The sequence below is a fragment of the Pteropus medius genome, unplaced genomic scaffold (genome assembly GCF_902729225.1).
Source record: "Pteropus medius unplaced genomic scaffold, Ma_sr-lr_union100, whole genome shotgun sequence".
Taxonomy (NCBI): Eukaryota; Metazoa; Chordata; class Mammalia; order Chiroptera; family Pteropodidae; genus Pteropus; species Pteropus medius.
Window position 1 is genome coordinate 129,119 of NW_024342475.1, and position 17,414 is coordinate 146,532.

At 46.9% G+C, this 17,414-nt stretch overlaps 1 protein-coding gene and 2 long non-coding RNA genes across 4 annotated transcripts; 1 reads left to right on the forward strand and 2 right to left on the reverse strand.

Moving 5' to 3' along the window:
- Nucleotides 1-895: 895 nt before the first annotated feature.
- Nucleotides 896-11,974, reverse strand: ETHE1 (ETHE1 persulfide dioxygenase). The gene is given in 10 exon segments (XM_039866063.1): nt 896-1,069; nt 1,269-1,385; nt 1,753-1,842; nt 3,171-3,300; nt 11,064-11,212; nt 11,319-11,368; nt 11,370-11,408; nt 11,410-11,427; nt 11,429-11,454; nt 11,808-11,974. Coding segments are annotated over 10 exon segments (753 nt in total). The 5' UTR covers nt 11,889-11,974; the 3' UTR covers nt 896-1,016.
- LOC120605233 (uncharacterized) lies at nt 11,389-13,032 on the forward strand. Its single transcript, XR_005653561.1, has 2 exons — nt 11,389-11,423; nt 12,555-13,032. It is a non-coding gene; the product is annotated as an uncharacterized LOC120605233 (long non-coding RNA).
- On the reverse strand, nt 12,202-16,537 carry LOC120605231 (uncharacterized). 2 transcript variants are annotated; one of them, XR_005653558.1, is made up of 3 exons: nt 16,483-16,537; nt 14,019-14,153; nt 12,202-12,835 (listed from the first exon to the last, which is right to left on the reverse strand). It is a non-coding gene; the product is annotated as an uncharacterized LOC120605231 (long non-coding RNA). The 2 variants fall into 2 exon arrangements; XR_005653559.1 differs by lacking the exon at nt 16,483-16,537 and adding an exon at nt 14,539-15,134.
- Nucleotides 16,538-17,414: the final 877 nt, after the last annotated feature.

Consider the following 17,414-nt stretch of genomic DNA (forward strand, 5'->3'; position numbering starts at 1 on the left):
AAGGGCCCGGACCGGTTTGGGGAGCTGGGCAAGGGGAGGGGGTGCCCTGAGCTGAATCAGAGACCCGCCCAGAGACAGAGGGAAGTATGGCACCCCCCACTTTGCTATGGGGTGGAGGGCAGAGGTTAAAGGTGTCAGCCAGACCCTTTCCTCTCTGTGCAAAAACAGGAAAATAACTGGTATATGAGAAAGGATGATTGGATGTCGGGAGCTGTGCTAAACACTTCACACGCGTCAGTTCAGTTTCACCCTCCCAGCAGCCCAGTGAGAAAGAGATTTCTATATTCATTTTAAAGTTGGGGAAACTGAGGCTGAGGGGGACAAGTGTGCCCCAAGTCTATACATGTTAATGTTAACGCCAGATTTGTTCTCTGGAACGTCCATGTTTTTAACCATTAGGAATGCTGTCACTCCAGGCCAGGAAGTGCCTGGAAGATGATTCTAAATGATAGTCACAATAATAGTTAACACTGATAGGAAGTCTGCCATGCGGGCAGTGTGCCAAGTACCTCACACATAGGGACTCACTGGATCATCACGATACATTATTATTGTTGTTATTGTTATTATAAATATTATTATATCCATTTTACAGATGAGGAAACTAAAGCCTGGAGAAGTGAAGAAGATCTTTATCCTGGGTTTCACAAGATATGGCTCAACTCCAACATGGTGTTCTAATCCAAGACACCAAGAAGGCCCTGCCCCAGACATCTGTTTGCTTCTGCTCCTGTGTGTTAGAGTATCTCCTACTTTGGGCTCCCTGGACCTTCGCCCTGCCCCACTCTCTGGCCTCTCCAGGGACTAGAAGTAACCCCAGGCACCTCAGCCCAGAAGCCCAACTGGTTCTCCAGGAAACAAAGGGAAGTCAGATTCAGAGCTGAAGTATTTTTTTTTATTCAGGAAGCTCAAGCTGGTGAGGGAGGGAAGAGGAGAGAGGATCCAGTGATGGCACCTCTCCCCTCACCCCCACCTAGTGCATTTTTAACAGATATGAGCACCTGACAGAGATGATGTCAGGAAGAGAGGGTCTGGACCCCACAGCGCATGTTAGCTGGAACGGCAATGTCTGAAAAAGAAGAAACCAAGGGTGAAACTAAGGGGCCCTGGCAGACGTCCCCAGGCCCCACTGTAGACCCAGAAATCCTAAGAGCCCTTCTTTGGGAAAATGGAGTCCAGCCCCCAGCCCCTTCCTCTCTCAAACCCAGGAGTCCCGCCCCCAGCCCCCTCCTCATTCAGACCCAGGAGTCCAGGCCCCATCTTCTCACCTATCTGCTGAGGCTTCGGCAAGTTCAGGTTGTCCATGACTTTTACGAACTCCTCACAGCTGAGGGTGAGCCGAGGGTTCAAAGTCCGCTCCTCCTCCACAGTGGACACTGTGAGCCCTAGTGGCCAAGAGAAGAGGAAGAATGTTGTGGACTACATTTCCCAGGAGGCTTTGGGGGTACCTCTCTGGCCTGGGACTAACAGGCTCTTCCCAGAATGTCCCTGAGATTGCTTTCCCTCCTCGACCGGCACGATGGGAAATGTAGTTTCCCACGGTTCCCTACTTCTCTATAAGGCAAACCCATGCCACCGTCCAGTGTGATTTCTACATCCGTACTCAGTACACCTAAATAAGGATCTTTGATCTTTTTGGCCAGAGATATTTCTGGAAATTGTAATCCCATGCCCCAGGAGGATTACAGCAGTTGGTGCTGTCAAATCATAGTAAGTTCTGTAGGTCACACACCTCCTCCAGGAAGCCCTCACCATGGTAATCATGAGCAGGGTAGATCAGACAGTCTCCTGGAAGCGTGAAGATCTTTTCATGGACCGAGTGGTACAAGGTCTTAGCACAGCCTGGGGAGGGAAAGCTCAGAGGTCAGTGCATCGAGAAGACAAGACAAGCCCCCTTTACCCCTTCCCTCAGGAAAAGGGTGAGAGGGTAAAATCACTGTAGCTAAACCCTCTCCCTCGTTTCCTGCCGGTAGCCCCTTACCTAGGTAGAGAAGGAGAGAGAGGGCATTCTAGGCAGGTGAAACAGCAGGTACAAAGAACTGGGGAATAAGAAATTCATCATGGCTGTAGATAAGGTTAGGATGAGACACTGAGGAGCTGGCCCTAACTCTGGGGGTGCCGAGAAAGGGAAGGTGGACTAGAAGGAAGAAACTAAGGACGTGAGGCCAAGGAGGAGAATGGAGCCGTGGTTCCAACAAGAAGCCTTGAGTCCTCAGTTGGGGCAGGAGCAACCTCTCCCGAGTGTTCTTCTACCTTTCATTTCAGTCTAAATCCTTCCATTTCATGACTATGGGAGTGGATAAAAGGGAGATTAGGAGCCTCAGAGAGAAAAAGACAGAGACTGAGATGGAGAGATAAAGCGGGAGGGAAGAGGAAGCGATCTGCACGGCCAGCTCATCCTGGCTGTCTTTTCTCTCATCCTGGCGTCTCGCCCTTCTCCCCCAAGGCAGCTCAATCCTCCCAATCTATTGTCAATCCCACGTTCATTTTCTCTCTTCCTCGCTCTTCCTCTCTCTCTCTCACCCCCCACCCCCCGACCCCTCCCGACTATTCACTCTGGGAGAATCCCATTGCTATGCTGCTGTGAAGACACGCAAGCATCCCCATGGAGAGATCCACTTGGGGAGAAACTGAGGCCTCCTGCCCACTTCCAGCACCGGCTTGCCGGCCATGCGAATGAGCCACCTTGGAGGCAGACTCTCAAGCCCCGGGCAAACCTGCAGATGACTGCCGCCCAGGCTGACAGCTCGAATGCACCCTCATGAGACCCTGAGCCGAAACCACCCAGCTAAGCTGCTCCCAGAGTCGTGACTCTCAGAAACTGTGTGAGGTAATAAATGTCAATCATTGTTTTAAGCCGTTCAGTTCTGGGGTCATTTCTTTCACAATGATAGTTAGCACACCCCTGAACCTAACTGTCCTCTAACGGCTAAACTCCTCAAGGTAACTGTTCCCTCATCGGCTAAGCCCTGAATCTAACTCTCCCCGCATACCAGCGACCAAATGCCTTTAATTTAATCCTGACCTCTTAAAACGTTAACGTTAACGTTCATTCGTTCGTTCGTTCGTTCGTTCGTTCGTTCATTCATTCTTCTTGCAACTAATACTTAAAACCCTGGCACACACATAATTATATTAAGATCTTGGGCTGCGGAAAGGGGGCCTATGACCTTGCTGGAAGTCCGTCCGCCCACACCCTCGGATGAGCAGGGCATCTCCAGTGAAGGCCATGCTGTGGTCATTCAAGACGAAGGTGACACAGCCTGGGGTGTGGCCAGGACTGGCCCGGGTCTCCAAGGCCTGGTGGGAGAGTACAGACAGTCAGCAAGATGCCAGTGGCTCTGTCTTTGTGTTTAAACTGGTCCCAGGAGCCCCCACCCCACCCCAGAGTCACATCTAGATAATCTTGCTTTGTAAAAAAAATTAAGTTAGACTTCCAGGCACAAACTTCACACCAGAATAAACTCCAAATGAATTAAAGGCAAAAAGATAGAAGCATAAAACTGACAGCAACAAAAATATAAATGAATAGATGACCTCTGGTTAGGGAAGAATATTAGATGTGATCCCTAAAGTTGTAAATCATTAAGGAAAAGATCAACGGTTTGATTTTATATCAATATGAACTTTTAGAATAACAAAAACATCATAAACAAAACTTAAAACAAGCTGGCAAACACATTTGTAACACATATACCACACCGTGATCAGAATACTTCACATACGAACAGATCTTGCAAATCAATAAGAAAAGATAAGCATACTAATATAAATATAGAATACTGAACAATCATTAAAACTGTCACTGAAATAAAATTTAATGATATACACAAATATTTAATAACATAAAAAGATGTTTAATATCCAATCAGTGTAAAACGCAGGTTACAAAAGCCATTTGTATACTGTCATCTTTTTAAAACTTTGATTCATTAACACTAAATATATGTTTTGTTCTTTATGTTTTTCCTATATTATTTTTTAAGTAACAGTGAACATGTAACTTTATAATTAAAAATAAAAATAAATTCAGAATACGCTAAAGAGCTAGACATAAAAACATAAAAATTCTAGAAGGAAATACAGAAGGAGATATATCAAAATCAAAAACAAAATCAGGATTGAAAGACAAAAAAACTCAGAGACAATATTAGCAACGTATATAAGAAAGTGTTATAAAGTGTGAATAGCCATAATATATAAATAGCTCCTAGCATCAATGAGAACCCCCAAAAGAAAATGGGCAAAAGACTGCCATTAAGAACCCCTGAAACAAAGGGGCACAAAGATGCCCACCCAGGGAATGCTCATAGTCTAAACTCCCACACGCAGTTCAGGGAAGCAATTTTCAGAAAAAATTATTACCCTAATGATCCAACAACCACTTGTAAGGTTAGTTCCCACTCACACATCACTCTTCCTCTCTTAATAGGGCCTCTCTCACCAATTAGCACCCTTGTCCAGATCAGATCAGTCATCTGCTGATTCCTGAAGGACACCACGTGCAGACTCTGTGTTCACATCCAACATCCATTCTGCCGCTCCCCACTCAGATGTCCAACTTGGTTTGGGGCATCAGTGTGCCCGGCCAAGCACATTCCAAGCCTCCTTGGCAACTTGGGTGGCCTCCAACACAGTTCTCTGGCCAATGAGATCTCAGTGAGTCTCCTGAGGATTCCTGGGAAAGTTTTTCCCTCCCTGGTAAAAGGGACTGGCACCTCCCCTTTCTGCTTCATCTGGCTCTGGACACAGGATGTGATGGCTGCAGCTGCAGCAGCTACTTTGTAATCTTGAAGGAAAAGTCAAGAGAATCCCACAAATGATAGTGCTGCTGAATCAAAGAGGGTCACTGCCTCCTTCCAGACATCTTGTTACAGGAGAAAATTAAATTCCTATTTATTTAAGCCACTGCATGGGTTTTTCAGTTACTTTCAACCAATCATCTTCCTAACTCGTATACAAAAGGATACACGTGCAACACAAAACAAGTGCAAAGCAAAATCGCAAATCTTGCAAAATCTTGTGGGAAAAATCACACCTTTCTAAAATTAACATTACCTTTCAGTGATAGAGGGGTGATCTTTCCCTTTTTATTTTGTATGTTTCCATATTCTCTGATTTTTTAAAACAAAAAACCGTGGGTGTCTTTTGAACTGGGCATATAAATGGATATTCAAGAGTAATGTTCAAAAATGCTTAATCCCAGTTATCATGGGTACTGGCCCATCAGAAAGACATCAGCTGTAAACACCCAGTACAGTTAGTCGAGAGTGTGTAAGTGGTATATACAAGTGTGCATCCATATATATTGAATGTTTTAATATCAATATATGAACGTTTAATATATGAACGTTTTAATATCAATTGAACAAAATCTTGTTTGCTTCATGGATCAAGATCCCCTAGGCCCTTGGTGACTAAGTCTGCTTGGTAAGTGGTTTTGCTGATGATCAGTCTCCCTGACCTTTCCTTTCTCTGAAATATCTACCCCCACAATCCTGTCCATCTCGGGCTTTATCACCTCCTGCCTGAACCAACCACCAGCCTCCTCCCTGGCCTCCCAGCCTCCCATGCATCTCCCACATGACCCTGAGGGGGTTTCCTATCGCCCAGATCCAAGCCTGCCCCTCTCTGTTGAAAACCCACCCTCAGCCTGACTTTTAAGGGGCTCCTCAGCCCCCACTTGGTGCCTGCCTACCTTTCCAGCCAAACGGTCTGTAACATCCTCCTTCCCCCAGCATGCTCAGCTCCTCTGAACCCCAGGGTCGTTTCCAGAAAGCACTGGGCTCTTCCACACCCCTCTGCCTATGCATTTCTCTGCCAGGTGCACCCTTCCCCCCTCTCCCGTCAGTCTGCTCCACCCATTCTTCAAGAGCCCTGACATTGGCTGACCCCTTCTCTTGTGCCAGGCTCATCCAGTCCACACATGTCCTTAGGAGGTAGGTACCATTCCTGTCCCCACTTCTACAGATGAGTAAACTGAGGCACAGAATGAGAACGAACAAACTATCTGTGACAATATGAATGAACCTCACAGACATAACGATGAGCATACAGAGTGGGCGAGATGTAAGAGTGGAGTGGAGGGGAACGAAATGGAACGAAGTGGGAAACCTCAGAGGGCCTGGTGCGCTGGAAAGGTATGATCTTATGAAGATGGGATTTCATCTCTAAATCCAGACGTAAAAGCTTTCTCTCTTGGTGAGCTGCATGGACTAGTCATTACGCGCACTCTCTGGAGCCAGATGACATGGGCTCTAAATCTGGCTCCGTTACCACTAGCTGTGTGACTTTAACACGTTACGTCACTGCTCTGGGCTTCTCTGCTCATTTGTACGTGGGGATAATAACTGTTCCCACCTCATAGGGCTATCGGAAAAATTAAATTATTTTGTCTATGTAAAGTACTTAGAAAAATGCCCAGTGCAAAAATACTGATCTGGTGGCAGCACAAGGCTTCCGGGGTTAAAATCCTGCCTCAGCCACTTTCTCAGTGTCACTGTTGGGCAAGTCGCTTTTGCTCTCCGCACTTCCTTCTCCATAAAATGGGGAAATATGTCTTATCTAACTACGTGATTATGAGGTTTAATGAGACCTATCTGTCAAGAAAGAGCTAGCGGAAGCCCAAGGGTCAGATTTGGCCATAGAAGCGCTTTGTGCGTACTGCTCAGCGGTTGTTAGAAATATGAATTTGTTGTTAATCCTTCAAAAGTGGAAGATTTCTCAAAAATGTATATCTGCAGCTTCTGGGTTTTTGTTTTTTGTGTGTTGTTTTGTTGTTGTTTTGTTTTGTTTTTTAAAAAGGCTCGGCAGTGGACAGTCTACATTCCTAAATATGTCTAATCAATTTGAATTGTGCAGTGGGTATTCCCCATAAACAGAGCATGCACCCTAATATTTGCCACAGACCTCACCACTCCCTGCTTTCTGCAGCGATATCTGATTATGAAAATCCTTCTAGATAAATGCTGTGAAAATACACTTACAGAGCTTAGCACAATGCCTGGTGAGAAGAAAACACTCAATAGCTGTCAACTATTATTAAATTATTGTTAATTAATACAAAAATATCTACAATCTACTTTATTGACAGCAAAAAGAAGTTTTAAAAAACAAATCAAATGACACCGTGAGGAAACGATCAGACATACCCAGAATGTGGGATATTCTACAAGACAACGGGCTTCAAAGGTCACGGTCATGAAAGAGAAAGGGTAGGAAACTGTTCTAGGTTTAAAGAGACTGAACTGACAGAGCGGCCAAATGCCGAGCACGAACCTCGAGTGGGTCTTAGTTCCGAAAAACAGCTGTAAAATTGATTCTTAGGGCAACTGGAGAAATTCGAATATAGGCTGGGTTTAAGAAATATTGCCCACTTTGTTAGGTGTGACGAAGAGTTTGTAAAAGAATGGTTATCAAAGTGTAGCCCAGGGAACCCTGAGAATCTCCAAGATCAAAACCACAGAACATTCCATCTGAGCCTGCCTAGCTCCCCATTTTTTCAACACATTCTTTCCTCTCTTCCATGATGCATCAGATACTGGACGCGGCTCCTCGGCCATTCTTTCTTGGTTTCCCGCAGCATCGATGTCTTCTGAAACTACCTGCATCCGCTAAACTCCACCGGGATCAGTGCAAGCCCGTGGCGCACTCACCTTGAAGTTCCCACAGCCCACACTGCCCCCTGGTGGCAAGCAGGTTCTCAGCTTCTTTTCCTTTCTGTCCCCAAGTTCATTCTTTTGCTCCATTCTTCAAAAGTACTTAATTTTGGTATGGCCTTGCAGTGTTTCTATGCCCTCTCAACTCAAAAACCTCAAATGCTATTTTCCATTGTAGCTAAATACTCTGAACCTCCATCAGCTAAACCTTCTTCCTTTCTTTTGCGGGAACAAAATAAGGTGGAGTGATGGATGGATAGAGGCGTATGCTGTAAATTTTTTTCAATTTTTCTATATGCTTGACATTGTTAAAAAATATTGAGGGTGGGAAAGACTTGCTCCACGATTCAAATATTTAATTCCAAAAAGGAGGAAGCACTGAAATTCTCATCTGGGCGACACAACGGTCACCGGATTCCCTGTGTCCGCCCCAAACAATTAAATCAGAATCTCGAAAATGAGACCTGGGAAATCAGTGTCTTGGGCAGCACCCTGCTCAATCAACACACTTAACAGGAAACTAACTTTCTGAATCTACCAGCCCTCATGGGAAGTAAAATGTTCAAGTCTCAATCGCTGCGTATTAAAATGGAAAATTCATTCTACAATAAAACATCTAAATTTGGTCCACTAAGAGTGTACAATGTACAGACAGTTCAGAAAACTGTTTCTGGGGCATTGGACAGTTTCCACTTAAATTAAACATATGTCAGTTCTGTGACCCAGCAAGTCCACTCTTTGCAGTCAAGGGTAATGTCAATCGAGAGATCTGTACAATAATCTTCACAGCAGTGCTATCGTAATAGCCCCGAACTGGGATCAGCCATCAAAAGGAGGATGGATAGACTCTCATAACTTCACACAATGAAATTATCTGTATCCGGAGTTGCCAAGCTACGGCCTGTGCACCAAATTGGGTCTGCCACCTGCTTTTGTAAGGCCTGAAAGCTAAGAATGGTTTTTACACTTTTTCACGGTTGAAAACAAAAATCAAAATACAAACGATATTTTATGACATGTGAAAATTATTGAAATTAAAATTTCAGTGGCTGTAAGCGAAGTTCAATTGGGGCACGGCTGTGCTTATTCATTTCTGTATCGTCTGTGGCTGCTTTCACACCAACAGAACTGACTAGTTGTGACAGAGACCATATGGCCTGCAAACCAAAAATATTTACTATCTGGTCCTTTACAGAAAAAGTTTGTCAATCCCTGATATATAGCAATAGAAGGAAAGAATTACAACCATACACAACATTATGTACAGTGAAAGAAATCAGAAGAAGAGAATACACTGTATGATTCCTGTTTAGAAGGCCCAGAACAGGCAGAACTAATCTATGATCAAGACAGAGGAATTGTCCCTTGGCAGAGTGTCGAGGGCCAGAAAGAGGGACAAGGAAGAGTTCTGGGGTGATAGGCATGTTCTGTATCTGGGTATTCAAGTGTAAACATGTAAAAATCTACCAAACTTCACATGTACAATATGTGCACTTTATTATATGTATATTACAATTCAATTTTTAAAAGTGGGGGAAGAAAACTAAGGGAGAGAAAAAAATAAGCCCATCTCTAAAGGTTTATAAAGAACTCAGGAAAAAATCAAACAAAATACTGAATAATCATAATGCCAGATAGTAACAAGTGTTGATAAGGGTGTGGAGGAACTGGAACCTCCATTCGCTGCTGGTAGGAACATAAAATGGTGCAGCCACTTTGGATAACAGTCTGGCAGGTCCTCAAACTGTTAAATATAGAGTTATCATATGATCCAGCAATTCCATCCTAGGTATGTGCCCAAGAGAAATAATAACACGTGTCCATACAAACATTTGTACAAGGATACTCATAGCAGCATTATTCATAATAGCCAAAAAGGGGGAACAACTCAATTGTCTATAGACTGATGAATGAATTAATAAATGCAGTAGATCCATACAACGGAATATTATCCAACAATAAAAAGAAATGAAGTACTGATACATGCTACAACATGGATGAACCTTAAAAACATATGGTCAGTGACAGAAGCCAGTCACAAAAGGCCACATATTGTATGATTCCATTTCTATGAAATGTCCAGAATAGGCAAATCCATAGAGACAGAAAGTAGATTAGCGGTTGCCTAAGGCTGCAGAGATGAACTAGGGGGCTGGAGTGACAGCTAAGGGCTGTGGGGTTTCTTTGTGGAGTGATGAAAATATTTAAAAATCAATTGTGGTGATGAATGCACAACTCTGTGAATATGCTAAGTCACTGAACTGCACACTTTACATGGTGCATTGGATGGTTTGTGCATTATGCCAATAAAGCCTTTTTAAAAGAGCAAACACTGAAGCTAAATCCACCACACCTGAACCCTCAGCAGTCACTGAAAACATCACTCATTCGGTTCAACAACGGGCTCATCCTGACACAAAATCCAGTCATTTTTAGCTCTTCTAAGGTTTCTCAGCCCAAGAAATGCTTGTTAGCATCTGACTGTTGTGTACAGTTTGCATAAATGTGTAACGCATTTTTTTTTTTACCTCCTTCCAGAAAAAGGCTTGAAATAAAGAGGCTGTAACCACGGTAGCTAAATCCTCTGATCCCACACAAAGCCCTCATGTCAGCTAAATGCTGACTCAGGTAAACTATCTCCATTTAGCAAAACCCTCTAACCTGTCATCTGACATTCTGCTGCCAAAGTCAGCCAAATTCTCTACATCTTTAGCAAGCTGCCGGCAGTTTCCACTCCCTCTGAGCCGCAACTCCCACCCCACCCCACCACCCACCCCGCCCAGCGCCTCCCCACCCCTCCATAGTGCCCCGTGTTGAAATTCTGCCCGGAAACTTGCCCGTTATGCCTGTGGCAAAGGAAAGAGAGGACGTAGGTACCTTCAGACGGTTCTGGTGTGGGGCAAAAGCAGGGCTGGGGCCAGACTGCCGGGGGAAGGCAAGGCTGCACCCAGGGCGCAGCGTTTAAGGAGCCAAGTTCACTGGAGGGCGCTGACCCTGAAAGTGAGCGCCTCCTTAAACGTTGCACCCTAGGCGCCTCGCTGGCCTCTCGCGAGTCCTGACCTTGGGCAACAGGATGCTACTACTTCCTTCAGATGTGGCTCTGCTGGGTCTCCTTCAGCCCCAGCCTCCGCATTTCAGCCCCCAATTCACTTTTAGGGAGGCGCCAGGCCAAAGGAGCCACACTAAAGCCGCAGGAAACTCTTTAAGTGCTGTTGACTTAAGGGGCTCGGCCAGAGACACACCTGCCCAGAGCCTCTCGCCCTAGTGCCCCACCTGGGTTAATGGCGCCCTCCTCCCAGAGAGACAGAAACTCAAGGGTCAGGAGGCCAGGCCCCCAGTCCTCTCTTCTCTTAAATCCAATAAGCCCGGGCCACTACCCTCTGGGGGACCCAGCATCCAACTCACGAAGCGCCCGAAGTGGATGGACTGTCCATCCTCTATGTGCAGATCGGCCTGGGCCCCACTAAGGCGGGAGATGACAGACTGGCAGCCGGGGAGTAGGGACCGGAGCAGCCCTGAGCCCGTAATGTGGTCCGCGTGGCAGTGCGTGTTCACTGGGAGAGAGAGGAGCGCCAGGTCCAGGGGAGCACAGAGGCGACGCAGGATTCCCAGCCCCCACCCTCGCCTCCTTCAGACAAGAAGTCTGGCCCCGAGACTGACCAGCATACAGCAGCCGCAGCCCCAGCTCCTTGACCAACTGGGCGTCCCGAGGCCTCCCAGAACGGGGTCGTCAGAATGGCCTCTCGGGACTCTGTCACCCAGGAGGTACATGAGTGCAGCTCGTGGGTTCAAACATCTGGGAGGGGCGGGGCGGGTGAGGCTGCAGAACCAGAACCCCATTCACTGGGGACCCGGGAGTCCAGGCTCCCCCTCGATTCCCTTCCTAAGAGCCAGAAGCAGAAACCCAGCCACTTCCTTCCCCCAGATGCAGAAGTCTGGGGCCCCAGCAACCTATTCCACGAGGACCGAGGAGTATCCACTTTCCAATACCCTCAATCCAGGGTCCCCAGCACCGTCTTCGGTAAAAGAGCCAGGAACCAGCTCCGAGCCCGGGCTCCTAGATCGTTTCCGTTTTAAAGGACCTGGGAGTTCCGCCCTTGCCGCCTCCCCGGCCCGGTTATCCCGCTCTCCGGCCCCGCCAGCTGTCACCTGCCGGAGGAGGACGGGGGCTCCAGCCCGGCTGTGCTGGCTGAGCCGCCGCCCCGCGACCCTCAGTGCGGCCGGCGCCATCGCGCTGGCGGCCGGGTGCGGACGCAGCGGTCGGTGGCCAGCGCCCTCGGAAGCCGGGTGTACGGGACTGACCCAGACCGACGCGGCGAGGGCGGGGCGCGCCTTAAAGGGGCTGCGGGCGCGGGGGCGGGGCCTGTCTTAAAGGGGCCGTGGGCCGGGAGGTGGGACCAGGACGGGGGTCCCCGGAGCAGGGCCGGGGGCGGCGGGGAGACAAGAGAGATCGAGAACATAGTGAGACCCAGAGAATCAAGGAGCATGGAGACACTCAAAGGCCGAGGGAGAGACGCTGGGTGAGGCGCAGACAGAGGGAGAAGTAGAAACTCAACAAGAGGCTCCAATTCACTCACAGCCCAAGGCCCATCTTATAGGAAAAGACGGTGGTTGGCTCCTCATTGTTTGGCTCCAAGTCACTTCAAGGACTACTGACTGGGTGTCTGGCTTCCAGAACAACACTCGATCCCATTAAAGTTTATTTTTAAATTGCTTGTTTTATCAGGAATGTTTATTTCTTCCTAGGAAGAAATCATTGGAAAAAAATTTAATTTGCATTGTATCTTACAAATTCGGTTGGGGTCATGGCTTCTGTTGGGATGTGAACCTCTGAACATGGCTTTTGTTCGTTTACACCAAGGACCTAAACTTGAGAACTGTGTTGTCTGGTCACAGCCTGCCCGAAGTGTGTGGTTTGGAATCCTATCAGCAGTGAAAATGGGACACCCCACTCTTGTCTGGAGGGTCTGAGCCACTTTGTCACAGCGAAGCAGTCATGATTTCCAGCCCACGTGCTCCAGAAGAAGGGTTTCTGGCCACTACAGTTGACCCTTGGAAAACATGGGTCTGGACTGCACTGGTCCACTTATACACGGATTTTTTTTTTCATTAAATATTTTGGAAATTTTGGGGTAAATTGTGACAATTTGAAAAAATTTGCAGACGAGTCGCATAGCCTAGAAATATGAAAAAAATAAGAAAAGGATATGTCATGAATGCATAAAATTATGTGTATATTTTCTTTTCCTTATGATTTTAACTTTCTTTTCTCTAGCTTATTTTACTGTAAGAATGCAGTATTTAATACATATGACATACAAAATAGGTATTAACCAACTGTTTATGTTATCAATAAAGCTTCCGGTCAACAGTAGACTATTAGTAGTTAAATTTGGGAGGATTCAATAGGTATACGTGGCTTTTCAACTGCATGGGCTGGTGCGGGGTGGGCGGGGCACCCCTAACCCCTGCATTCTTCAGGGGTCAACGCACATCCCACAATTGTCTTAACTCTGAAGTTTGCAAGGCACAGGCCTTGGATGGGATTCTCAGGCCAAGCCCCACATTAATTTCTTTCCACAATGTCTGCTTTGACTTGAGCCTATCGAGCTTTGTTTCATTTAAATTTAATATATATGCCATTTTTCCTAAAAATCCTATAACTCTCTGGCCCCTTGTGTTTGAGGAGACAGCTGGTGCTCCCTCTACGGTCCTCTCTCCTTGCTATAGCAAGTCAATAATACCAAACTTTGCCAGACTCCTAGTATTCCTGGCGGTCTTTATTAGGGGAGAGACTCAGAGAGCCCCTCAGAGACTCGAGAGTGTAACACTCAGAGATACTAAAGAAAGAGACCTGGAGAGATTTCAGAGACACATGGAGAGATACAGAATTGAAACGAGATGTTTATCAAAGAAATAAGGTCACGAAGACACACTTGGAGATTCTAGAAGATTGTGACAGATGGAAAGAGATGTTGGGACATTAGAGCAGGGAGAAATCTGCAGAAAGAGGGAGAGAATCTCTCAGATCCGGGAGGCACCCAGAGAAGAGAAAAACAGACAGGAAAGTTCAGTCGAGGAGAGAACTTTGCTGTTCATTCCTCACATTGAGGTCTCCTGTTCGCCTGGCCCAAGTTGAGTGAAGACCCAGAGGAGAGTTCTCGGTCTGGATTGGGGAGAGAGGCTCAGACAGCAGGGTCAAAACAAAGAAAGGTGCCAAGATTCCCAGGAGCTTCGGGAAGGGAGGAGCCAGGGAAATGGAGACCTTCAGGTGCTCTTTACTGTGAGGGGCCCCCAAATAACGCCACCTCACCCCTAGGGCTCATTTCTGATGTTTCTGCAGGATTGTGGACCACCAACCTGTCACTTGAAGGCAGGTGTTTTTGTAGGGTCATCTGTCGGGTGTTCCAAGAGTTAGTTAGAAACTTTGGCTTCATTCTTCCCAGCTGGGTGACCTCCAGCTCAAAGCTTTATTCTGGGTTTCAGTTTTCTCATCTGTAAAATGGGGTTGAAAACAGTTTCTCCCTCATGGCGAAGACCCACTGAATTCACACATGTAAAGAGTTGGGGACAGCACCTGGCACAGAACAAGCTCTCAGGGGAGACTGGCTCTCATTATTTCATCACCGTCCTTGACTTCTTCACTGTCTTGCCATCTCCTCCCAACTCATCACTAGGCCCTGTGGAGTTAACCTCTCCAATAGGGTTAGGCTACTTTTCCAACACACCCTCTGCCCCAGTCACTTTTTTTTTTTTTTTGAGTAGAATATCTGCATTTATGTTGCCAGGTTCATTGTTCTATAGTTTCAACATTTTCTCTCAAAAAAAAAAAAAAAATCCCAAAGCTTAGAAGAGGCGGCAAAGCACAAATGCAAATTACCTGGATTCCAGGGCCAGGCTGCAAGGGTTCAAACCTTGGCCTTGCTACTTCCTGGTTGTGTGACCTTGGATAAATGACCTCCCCCATCTGTGTCTCATTTTCCTCTTCTGTGCAATGAGGATAATTGTAGCACCTCCTTTTAAAAAGTTGCTTTAGGATTAAATGAATGAACACATCAATCACTAGTGATATAAATCACTCTGGTATAAGTGAGAAATAAATGCTGATAATATTGTAACTAATATATAGCAGCTGCCTCACTAGGCTTCTGGCTTCCACTCTGCCTCCCTACAATCTATTTTCATGCAGCAACCAGAGTGAGACTTTTGAAATGCCAATGAAAAGGAAAATGAAGAGTCACGCCACACAAATGCAACGTGTGGATCTTGTTTAGATACCGATTCGAACAAACCAAGTGTAATATAAAGATATTTATGGGATATGATGTCTGCCATATAGCTTCAAATTCATCTGGAAGGAGTGGGTGGGGGAAATAAAGCAACACTGGCCATGACTGAATAATTGTTGATGCTGGCCAATCCTATTATTAAATGCAGAGAACAATTCTATTATTCTCTTGACTCTTCTGTATGTTTGAAATAAAATAAAACTTTATGCTTAGAAAGAAAAAAGAAAAGATTACATTTGACCCTTGAACAATGTGGATTTGAACTGCGGGGTCCACTTATACTTGGATTTTTTTTCAATTGGCCCACTCAGCTCAAACCCACATTGTTTAAAGGTCAGCTGTACATGGGGGCGATTTGAACACTATGGGACACGTGATACCATGAAGAAATGACTCTAAATTTTGAAAGGTGTGATAATAATATTGTGATTATGTTTAAAAGAGAGAGCGTTCTTATTTTCTTTTAAAGACACAGACCGAAGTGTTTCTGGGTGAAATAGCTGGCATTTGCTTCAAAATAATTCAATGGGCTCAAGGAGGGGTGTTTGGGGAATGATGAAACAAGACTGGCCATGTGAACCTGGGTGATGAGTATATGGGAGTTGGTTACACTCTTCCTCTCCCTCTCCTTTTGAGTATGTTTGAAATTTTCCATAACCTAAAAATATGGTTCAAAAAAGAGTATACGGAAATCTAAACTAGTTCATGTCACTTTCTGTGTTTAAAACCCTCCCTTGGTTTTCCATTTGGTTTAGACCTCTTGCCATCTCCTTGACCTCAAGTTCTACATTTTCCCCATCATTCTACCTTCCATTACAGAGGGCTCTTGGATATTAATTCTTTCAGGCATTCATTTGACACTGATTTATTGAATGCTGAATGTGTGCTAAGCCCTGTTCCGGATACTGGAGACAGAGATAAACAAGATCAACGAGTTGTCCGTCTTAACAGAGCATACATTCTAGAAGACAGGTGTACAGGGTTAAGTGCACATAAGGGGGATGAGACAAGAGAGTAATGGAGGGAAGGGGGCTTCGTGAGCTCAGGCGGGCAGAGGAGGCCTCTGCAGCAGTAATATTTGAGCTGAGATGTGAGGAGGGAATCAGCAAGCAAATTGATGGAGGAAGGGCCTTGGGGACAGAGGGCACAACTAATACAAAGGCCCTGAGGTAGGGCTGACCATAGCACATACAGGAAACGGAAGGTCAGTGGGTCTGGAGCATAGCATGACATGTTCAGGAAGAGACACCCTGAACACAGCACCCTCCTTCCCACCTTGAGATCTGTGCCTTTGCGGTTCCTGGGACAACCCTGACCCTGTCATGACCTAGTTTAATGCACAATAAACCCAAAAGGCAATGTTGGTAATATTTTTTGGGCACTGCAGGCACTGTTCTAAACACTTCCATTGATTACTGAATTTAATCCTAACCCTTGATTGCATAGATGAGAAAACTGAGGCGCAGAATAACGAAGTGCCTTGCCCAAGGTCACACAGCTAGAAAGTGGCAGGGCCAAGATTTCAAACCACTTACCCATGCATTCTGGCTCCAGAGCTCAAATAACTCCCGTCTAACTCCCCAGGGCTCGCCAGACCATGTTGGTTATCAGGCTGAAGACCCATCTTTGGGCGGATTTTTAGGGGCACTTCACAGCCATTCCAGTACTGGACGGAAACGTGCACGGTCACTGCCCGGGGAAGGGTGCCAAGCATGTCACTCCGGGTAGGGTACCGGGAGCTCCAGCCCTTCCGGAACACGGGCCTGGGCACCCTCTCTCTTTTGGGCCAAAGCATTGAGGTGTGAGGGGCTGAGAATCTTCAATCAGCCAATGGCAAAGGGTGCTGGGGCGCTATGCAAATCACGTGCCTTTTATTGGGCGTCAGTTCGGCCTGGAGCCCCGTCCCGCCCTCTCTCCACGAATTAGCGGGACTTGAGGGGTGGAAAGGCAGCCAGCTCTTGAAACTGCCTCGGGAGATGGAACTCAGGCTCACGGCGAAATGCTCGGAAAGAAGAGGAGCACAGAAAAGCTAGGTGCTGTCTCAGTGACAGATCTAAAGGCAGCTTCTTCGTGTTGGCTCCTGCATGTACTTGACTCCAGTCAGCCACCGTAGGCCTCGCGAGCTGCTGTACATTCTCCTACCGTCCTTGGACCGCTGGTTCCGCGCCTGCTCACCAACTTGCCTGCCTCGCGCACCCACCCTCCGGTCTCCCCCGCCAGCCCCCGCGAGCCGAGACTGCGCATGCGTCCTGACGCCCCCACAGGCCGAGCGTGGGCGGAGGGGATGGAAATGAGGCCCGGCCCGAACGCTCGCGCGCGCTCCCCGCGCTCCCCTACCGCTGTTGGGCGCGCGGCGGGAGGTGCGACTCCGCGGCGTCCGAGGGCAGCGCCGCTTCTGCCGTCGCTGCCGCCGCCGCCGCTGCAGGGGCCTGGAGCCCCGCCTCCGGGGACGGGCCGTCCGCAGGTG